This window comes from Aaosphaeria arxii, assembly GCF_010015735.1.
Source record: "Aaosphaeria arxii CBS 175.79 unplaced genomic scaffold BU24scaffold_1, whole genome shotgun sequence".
In the NCBI taxonomy this organism is placed as follows: domain Eukaryota; kingdom Fungi; phylum Ascomycota; class Dothideomycetes; order Pleosporales; genus Aaosphaeria; species Aaosphaeria arxii.
This window is the reverse complement of record NW_022983474.1, coordinates 4,851,305-4,860,069: the sequence shown is the minus strand read 5'-3', so window position 1 is coordinate 4,860,069 and position 8,765 is coordinate 4,851,305. Positions and strand designations below refer to the sequence as shown.

Below are 8,765 nucleotides of genomic sequence, written 5' to 3'. Positions count from 1 at the left end.
GTTGGGCAGTATGGTTGTGGACTTGAAGGGGGATGTGGAGTGTCTTGAGGGAGATTATAGAGCAAGTCCAACGTTCTTTTACATTCGAGTTAGCATGTAGCATAAGCAGTAAACAATCGTTAGGCCGACCGGAACCATGTGGTTGGTGGGCTAGGGCGATCTTACTTATAGGGAAGGGTAGGGAAATGGTAGGGTAGGGTAGGGTAGGTAGGGTAGGGTAGGGTGGGAGGCAGGGGAGAGAAGAGCTTACCTTGAAACGATGGATTACCCGCGGCCACTTCGAGCCTGGAGTCGTCGCACGGGTCGGCGAGGTCGAGGAATCTGTTATTGAGTGATCTGGGATCTGCTGCTGTTCTTTGCTGTGCGGGTGATAGCGCGTGTGCACCCCGAGGTGATGATTGTCCAGATTGGAGAAGGCCGTCGGGTCGGTAGCGAGGGCGGCCGGGTGGGTACGTGGTACTTGGTCCCGGTGCAGGGTGGGAGGGCCGATAGACAGACAGATTGTGACAGAATGGACAGCAGAACGTGGACAGAATGGATGGATTGGGGAAGAAGAGATGATGGCGGGAAGTCTGATATCCGTTTCTAGATCTGCTGTTCTTCCTTTTTGGTTCTGGCTGGTGATCGAATCGAGTTCGTATCGGGCAGACAACGTGGTGGTGATGGGATGGTGACGGGAGATGGCGTAGGAGGTAGACGGGTCCAGAATCCAGATGGGGTTTTGCTCGTGATGGTGAAAGGCAAGCCCGTGAAGAGAGTGGTCTGGATTGATGAAGGTCGTCTGAGGTGGTCGAGTAGAGAGAGGCCTGGACTTTGAGGAATTGAAGTAGGCTGCTCTTGGGGGGCGAAGTTGGATTATGTATAAAGCCCTTCTGGGGACAGTGTTCTTGAGATGGGATGGGATGGGATGGGATGGCCCCAAAGTGGATGCAGTGCGCAGCAGCCACATTTGGGAGGCATAACCCTTACCCTTCGCATCCCATCCCATCCATCCCATCCATGCCACATGCCATGCCCATACCCTTACCCATACCCATACACTACACACGGACAGTCTACAGGCAGGCGGACAGACAGACAGACCCTTGCAGTGCGACCTGCCCTATGGCCCGCCGCTTGGCCTGGTATGATGTGGCAGAACGAACGTAAAAAGGGCGCTAGGAAGAATAACAAAAGGCTGGCCCTAAAGGGGGTGGTGGAGGAGCAGCATTGCGGTAGGCGGTAGGCGGTAGGCGGTAGGCGGTAGGCAGTAGGCTGTAGAGAGAAGGCTGTAGCCGTAGTGGTGAATTGGTGGTGGTTGTGCTCATCGTCGGTAGAGATTAGTGGAGATGGGTGCGTCCGCCATGAGAGCCCACGTCTCCGCCTCAATCGCGCGCCCCGACCGAGCGACGGTAAGACGAGGCTCGCGAGGGAGAGTAGAAGGTGGAGAATTGGGAAAGGTACGGGAAGAGGGTAGTGTACAGAGTAGGTGAGTTAGAGTTAGAGTAGAGCATGATGGAAGGTTTGGTGGTGAGTGTGTGCAGTGTGCAGTGTGCAGTGAGTAGGGTAGAGTGACGGTGGTTGCGGTGGGTGTGCGGTGAGTGCGAGCGACCCGGTGCTGCAATGGCCTGCAGATTGATTGGCGCCTTACCGGAAGTGGACAGTGGTAGGGGACTGTAACGAATCAGAGACGACAGCGTGGGGAGCCTCCAACCCGAATCGGGCGACAACAAGCGGGAGTCGATGGATTGAGCGTGCGGGCCCATCGCCAGACACCGCCGCTTCGACTACCCTACCCTCTACCCTCTACTACTACTCTACAAGCCTCAGACTACATACCTACCTAGTTACTCGACATTACTCTACCGCCAACCGTCTAACCTAGTCTTGGTCTTTTTCGTCTAATGTCTGTGTGTCTCCTCTGTGTGTGTGTTTGTCGGGACGGGGGGACGGGGCCAGGGGTAGGGCGACAGACTGTTACAAGGATTGTGGATGGCCCATCTTCCATCCATCCCATCCATCCCCATCAGGACCCAGGGGATACACAGACAGACTGTCCATGGGCAAGGGTTTGGACAGAGCATGGCATCGCACCACGACATGTAAAAGAAAAGAAAAGAAAAGAAAAGTAGACATGAGGTGGGAGATTGATGCTGATTCGTGCTCGATTCGCTTTGGCCGGCGCCCACCGCCCACACCCTTTCTCTCTTCTTCTAACTACATTACTACTCCGTACAGTATCGCACATGCGGAGAATGTACATTCGATATCTACTTTTACACACGCACGCACTCTTCTCGGTCCGTTCCAGGGTTCATGGTTGTGCGTGCAATGGGTCTGGGCCGCCAGGTGCTCTGATCAGGAAGAACAGCAGAAGGGTCGCGTTCGCATCAGTCAACTATCGAGGACTCGGAAAGAAAGCAAGTTGATGTGTGCACGCACGACACGATCTAGATTGCATCACGGGTGCGAGTACTATGTCTGCTGCTACCAAGGGTTGCTGTTACTATTTCCAATTTCATCATACCAAGTGACCTAATTACCTCGACGTTAGCTGATGACGCTGATTATACATCGTACCAACAAACATAGTAGCAATGACTACATCGTACATTTTTTTTCTGAACTATTACGTTCGTTCTAATGTCTACCTAGGTACCTAACCACTGCGCACTGTGGACAGGTACCAAAAACCTTGGAGGTAGATGGTGGCTCAGCCAAAATTAGAAAATGACTGCGCCATGGTGTGGCTGTTGACGTCGTCGTGCATCGTGATTGGATCATCGACATGGTTTCCCAGTGCACGGATCCCCATGCAGTCCAGACCGGCCATTCCGATGCGACTAACCCTAACCAAGACTAGACTAGACTAGACTAGACTAGACTAGCCTCTTCGACTCTTTGACTCCTCGACTCTTCCCGCTCTCCGCTAATTGACTCCCTCCCATCCACCTCCCTTGTCATTCACCCTCATCCACCATCCTACCTACTGTGTACCTACTGTGTAACTCATCCACATCCACATCCACATGCTTGTCCTCCCTCTCGCTTCCTCTCAAGTCTTGTCCTGTCTCTCCTCGCCCTCCCACAAGGCTTACAAGGGTCTGGTCGAGCGCATGCCATAATGAGCCATTTCTGTGGGTCCTCATGGCCTCACTGGGAAGGGCGGGCGCAGTCACCGACTCCCCCAATCCCCAATCCTCATCCCATGGGCCATCACTGATTGATACTACACTACCTACCTAGCACTATGACTCCATGACATGCCATCCCTACTGATGATGCAGCACAGAACACACTTGCCATACCGCACATCATCACAAATTTATTTTCCCGTGGTCGCCGTACATACATGATACCAGTAATCACTTTACCTACTCCATTACCGCTGTTACGACTCGTCCAACTTCGGCGTTCCCACGCGAGGGCGGGCATCCCCATTAACTATCATTATTGCACCACCATGCCAGATCACCAAGCTTCTCACCCCTCTAGGATGCTGCTGCCGCCTGCTCCTCCCCTGCCATTATGACGCTCTGCTCTGCTGCTCTGCTCTGTTCTACATGCCATCGTGCATTGCGCGCGCATCCCCTTACCCTTCGCATTCTACACATGGCATCGCATGGCATCACACCTAAGCCGTTGCAATAATCTCATGACTAACAAACACGAGTCCAACTCTTGCTATTACCATTCACCGCTGGGAATCGCCTCCGCCTTTCAATGTACATCTTATTACAACACTCAGCGTACTCCGCACATGCATCCGTTGGTTGTAACATATATCGGAATGTCGGTTATACCAATCCATCAGCACAGCACCATCAATGCTTTCCCACGCTAGACAAACAATCCCGAGCATCAGCACCATCATCAGCATCATCATCATCAATCCACAACCTTTCACCATTCCATCAATCAATCAAGATCTAACCACGCTCCTACCGCCGTAGTCACACTCCACTCACCCACACCTCTTCCTCCTCCTGCATCTCCCGTGCCTGCATTTCCCTTCCCTTCATTATTTTTGGCCCCCCATTTCCCCCCCTTGCGCTTCCTCACCCTACCCTACCCTGCCAATCGGGCCACGGGACGGGCGGGCGCTCTGTCGTGCGAATTGCGTTGCGGCTCTTTTGTCGAACCCGCCCGCCCGCCCAGACGACCCATGCAGTACTGTGTACACTTGGTACTCACGTAAATCCTTCGTGTGTGTGCGCGCGCGCCAATAGGTAAGGTAAAGGCAAGGCAAGGCAAGGTAACTATTATCCCAATCCGAACTCGACCCCATTTACCTAGTTTCCCCATCCATCGTTCGGGGAGGTGAGGTTAGGTTCAATTTCTCAACGTTTCATGATGATGACGGCCGCCGTCGCTAGCGGAGGGCGAATGCGAGATGCGAGATGTAGTTACATAGGTACCTGTTACTTGCAACCAAGCAGTCAACAAGACGACGGGAAAAAGGGCCCCCAACTCAACCCAACGGTTCTGATTCCTGATCGTGCTTGCACTTGCACGAAGGAGAAAAAAAGTGTTTCTGGGTTCTAGCATTATAGAATGGATTCTATTGAGCGGGTGCGGTGTTAAGACAATCCGCACGTCTCCCAACTACCTACTTAGGTAGTCCATTGAACGTCCATAAAAAAAAATAATCACCACCAACAACGAACGAACGAACGAACGAACATCAATAAAAATCAATGCACCCCATTAAGGCCCACAGCCAACTTCAAAAAAAAAATCCCCATCTAATTACCTATGTAAATTGTCATCATCGGCCTGTCTTCCCCCCGCCCTATCCTCATGTACGCGTGCGGCGAGCAACGCACCACCCCAGACATTCTCGAAATCTCAACTTACTCTCGTGGCTTCCCTACCCCTTCCTCGTCCCTGGCATGAATCCTCCAGGCCCAAGGACGTGGGTAAGGTTTTTCTTCTTGTTTCTTGCGTGAGATTTGCGTGAGATTTGGGGTGCCGGCGATGTGGGTGATGTGTGTGGTCGGGTAGAATGGTCATGGTATTGTGCTACATGGTTACGAGGTTTCTCTGGTTGGATTTTGGATTAACTACTCCATATGGAGAAGGGTATTAATTCAAGAATAGAAACAGCGTTGCTGGTCGCATTCCAGGACGGACGAGACGGGGGGGTGTGAAGATGGGTACCGGGTGGTTTGTATGTATGCTGTGCGACGTGGACGAGGTGTGTGTGCTTGCTCGCGAGGCGAATAGTGAAAGGAATGGGAGATGGGAGATGGGTTGCTTTGTTACTATGTTTGTAACCATCAACTACCAACTAGCAATTAGGTGTGTGTGTGTGAATATGGTATGTAGTTAATTGTCCCGTGATATTCCACACAGGAGGAGCTTGAACCATCATATGAAGTCGGAGCGGTTGTGATGTAACATACATTCCTGTAGCATCTTGCTGACGATGAATGAATGAATACCCACAATACCTACCGTACATTTGCAAAGAATAATAATCTTATGACTCTGAGTTATGACCACACATCCATCTCATCCTCTCAACCCTATGCCATCCAACGCTCGTCTCATCGCATCCCATAGCGCCCGTACTAACTAGCCAGCAACGTACAAGTATCTCTCTCCAACACAAAAATTCACCCTCGTTATCAAGAACCAGCCCAAATCAGCCCCCTATTCGCCAGTCACTAATCGACAGACAAAAGTCCGTCAATGCGTCCGTCGTCGGTAGTTCGAGATCAATTTCGCATGATGCACAATACTGCGTAGAGGGGATGGAAGATGAGTTATGGGGGCCTACTGCATGTGTACTTGTAGGATTTCTTTCATGAACCTGGTTACTATACATTGTGTAGATGGCGGACCGAACACCCTATTGTCTTGCCGTGCTTTCTTGGGGAAGAATCGTGGGATCTCAGACAGAGTAGTTCAATCGAATCCAATAATGTGTTTTGAAGGGATAATCTAGACTTAATCGTGATCGACACAAAACGACAACGTATCTACGCACGAGTACCATTGCAACACACGACAAAACCTCAACGATCACCGCACGCATTGACCAGGCGTTGAACGGCGCCGCTCGCTCAACCACCATCACCAGTCGTTACCCAAGGACACGATGGCGTACCGTGTACCCCGTGTACGTTGTACCCTGTGTCTCTCCCCCCTTCCCCTTCCCATCCCATCCCTCCGTCCTCGTACCGCTTCCCTTCCCTTCCTTTCCCGAGTCCGTAGCTCTCTCGAGACGATACTCGTACAATAATACTCGACCATCCCTGCGTATACCATTGTGCGCGTGTTATGTTGCCAATGTCCGATTCTTGCTCATTCGTGTCTGAGGTTGAACATCCATACGCATGTGGAGGCGTGTGGAGGTGTGTAGTATGTACCTACCCGTTTCGTATCGGTATCTAGCTATGTACCTACCCTGGACGACATGCCCACGCGAAAGGGCGCGTGTGTGTGGATGTCTTGAGTGTTGGTGGGTAACTATATTTGGGGACTGCTTGAGAGGCGAGGAGTTCTCCGGAGAAATTCGTCGCATTTCGGGAAAGTTGGGGTCTGGGCCAATGGGTGGGAGGAGGGAGTGACGTGGGGATTTGATATGTTCGTTCGTGAAGGGAATAATGGAAGGGGAGGGGATGAGATGGATGGGAAGGGAGTGTTGCATGCATGCTGGCTGCGTGGGTTGTGTCGTGTCGTGTGTGACTGCTACCTCGAGCATTCTGTGGTGTCCGTCACTGGTATTGGATAACTATTGAGACACTCGAGGTCCCAAGTCAATCGTCCTGTTTTCTTGTGTCCTGATTTGCCAGTTGATTGGTAGGTCTACGTGAGTTGAGTTCGAGCGCTGGATTGGGTTGAGATACAAGACAAAACCGCTCGTATACCTATGCCACAGTTCACGACCAGACCACAGCCACAGCCACAGACCAACCAGCATGTTTGCTTGCTAAAATTAGCATTCCGTCCCAAGCACAGGGGCCCGGGTACTCTGATCAGCAAATCAGTGTGCAGAGATGCGACCCACCCAAGGATACAGGCTTGACGGGCCTTTTGCACGGCCACAGTTTGGAGAAAGACCTGGCTAGGCCCTTTGGGCGCAATGCTGGCATTCACCCTGTACATCTGCTGACTTGGCCATCATTCCGTTCCTCGGCGTGCAGGACTCAATTCGATTTCGACTCACAGCACGGTGGTCACGTTCTTCTGTTGGGGGGAGCGAGCAGCGAAGCGGAGCTTGACGAACGTGACTAATTGCTTGACCTACCTACGAGTACCTAGCACTGCTTGATTTTATTGAATCCATAGTCACAACAAAGAAAATAACGGATCGCTAACGGAAGACGCCGACATAAAACCACGACGGCGTTGGGGTTAGCGACTTAGAGTACCGTACAAATTCCAATTCGTAATGTGTAATTTCAAGAAACCCAAGAAACCTAAACCTGACCGTGACATTTTCGTTCCTGACCGGAAAATCCACAATAAACGTAACTATCCACTATCATGCGTTGGTTGACGGTTGGCCGTTCGTGCGTTTGCATTTGAAATGTCTCGCATCGTGTACGCATCTGCCATGCTTTAGATTGTGATTGGCAAATAATTATAATTTGGGCGAGTAAGTAGTCTGTATCAGTGGACAGCAGAGCCAAACCCACCCGTTCAGAGCAAATCAAACGGGCGGGCGCGGGCGAGGTCGAAGCTTTTGGGGGCCGGGAAAAAGACGTCAGTAAGATCGGACAGATTATCACCCCGCCTTGCCCTCCCCTCACACACAGACTTGCTATGGTGTCTGGACCGGACCGCCGACCGACCAAAACATCAAGACACAAGACACGAGACAACAGACAACAGACAACAGACAGACAACCGCAATAACTAATGCGAAACCCTAAGGAAACACCCCGCCCGTGCGTGCATTTGCGTTCGTAGGTATCTCCTCATGACCCCACACACGGCCCTTCTTTTCAGGGGAGAGTTCCGCAAAGATTGATGGAGTGAGAATATAGGGTATTATTTTGACTCTCTCTCAATGAAATTAGCTTTCTCAACTTCCCCTTCCGAGACATTGTTGGGGAAGAGCTTCGAGATAGGCAGGGCGGCACTACGACACGGAAAGCACTTGGTTGATCGAGATGATGCTGCCAACGCATTGAAAGATCTACTACTCTTCCCGTTCAAGGGGTAAGATTGACAATCCCGTCCATTCGTGGCCCGGAATCCCCTTTCACTGGTGACTACCGACTACCGCTTGTGTCGATAATCGCTGGCCAACCGCTCTCGATTCAAACGACTTTAATCTACTTTGGTCGCCGACTCGCTTGTGTGTCCCCTCTTGTGTCCTGTCTTGTGCCTCTCCTCTCTCTCTCCCCTCTCTGGAAAACCACATCCTACCCTTCCCTTGCCCCCGCCTCGCCGGGTTAACTTTGCAACGATAGAAACTCCGTAGTTTGTCCAATAATAAACTGGCGCCTCGTCGTTTCTCGCTTCTCCCTGGCTCGGGGAACCAACGCATGCGAATCGAATTGATTGCCAAAGAGCAAAACAGGCAGAGGCGCAGGGTCATCCCCTGCCTATCCTATCATCCACCTTGACACGATAGATTGATGGAATACTCCGTAGATACATGAGAAAAATAATGCACGGGGTGTCTCACTTTCAACTTCGAGAACAAATCGATACTGGAAGTGGGGGGGGGGGGGGTGATGCAACCGTGATGCTGCTGCAGTCATCGAAAAGCACGCCTCCGAAAGCCACCACGACGGATGATCAACAGAGGGGAAGCGGTGCTTTTTTGG

General features: G+C 51.6%; 2 protein-coding genes across 2 annotated transcripts; one reads left to right on the top strand and one right to left on the bottom strand.

Annotated features, from left to right (window-relative positions):
• Window positions 1–1,787: 1,787 nt before the first annotated feature.
• Window positions 1,788–2,587, top strand: BU24DRAFT_417779 (uncharacterized protein; the record flags this gene model as incomplete). Its single annotated transcript, XM_033526806.1, has 1 exon — window positions 1,788–2,587. A coding segment is annotated over exon 1 (475 nt), but the record flags the coding sequence as incomplete, so codon positions are not given.
• A 1,025-nt stretch (window positions 2,588–3,612) lies between these two features.
• On the bottom strand, window positions 3,613–4,041 carry BU24DRAFT_417778 (uncharacterized protein). The gene has a single exon (XM_033526805.1). It carries the CDS (start codon window positions 3,887–3,889, stop codon window positions 3,674–3,676), a length of 216 nt encoding a protein of 71 aa, XP_033390459.1. The 5' UTR covers window positions 3,890–4,041; the 3' UTR covers window positions 3,613–3,673.
• Window positions 4,042–8,765: the final 4,724 nt, after the last annotated feature.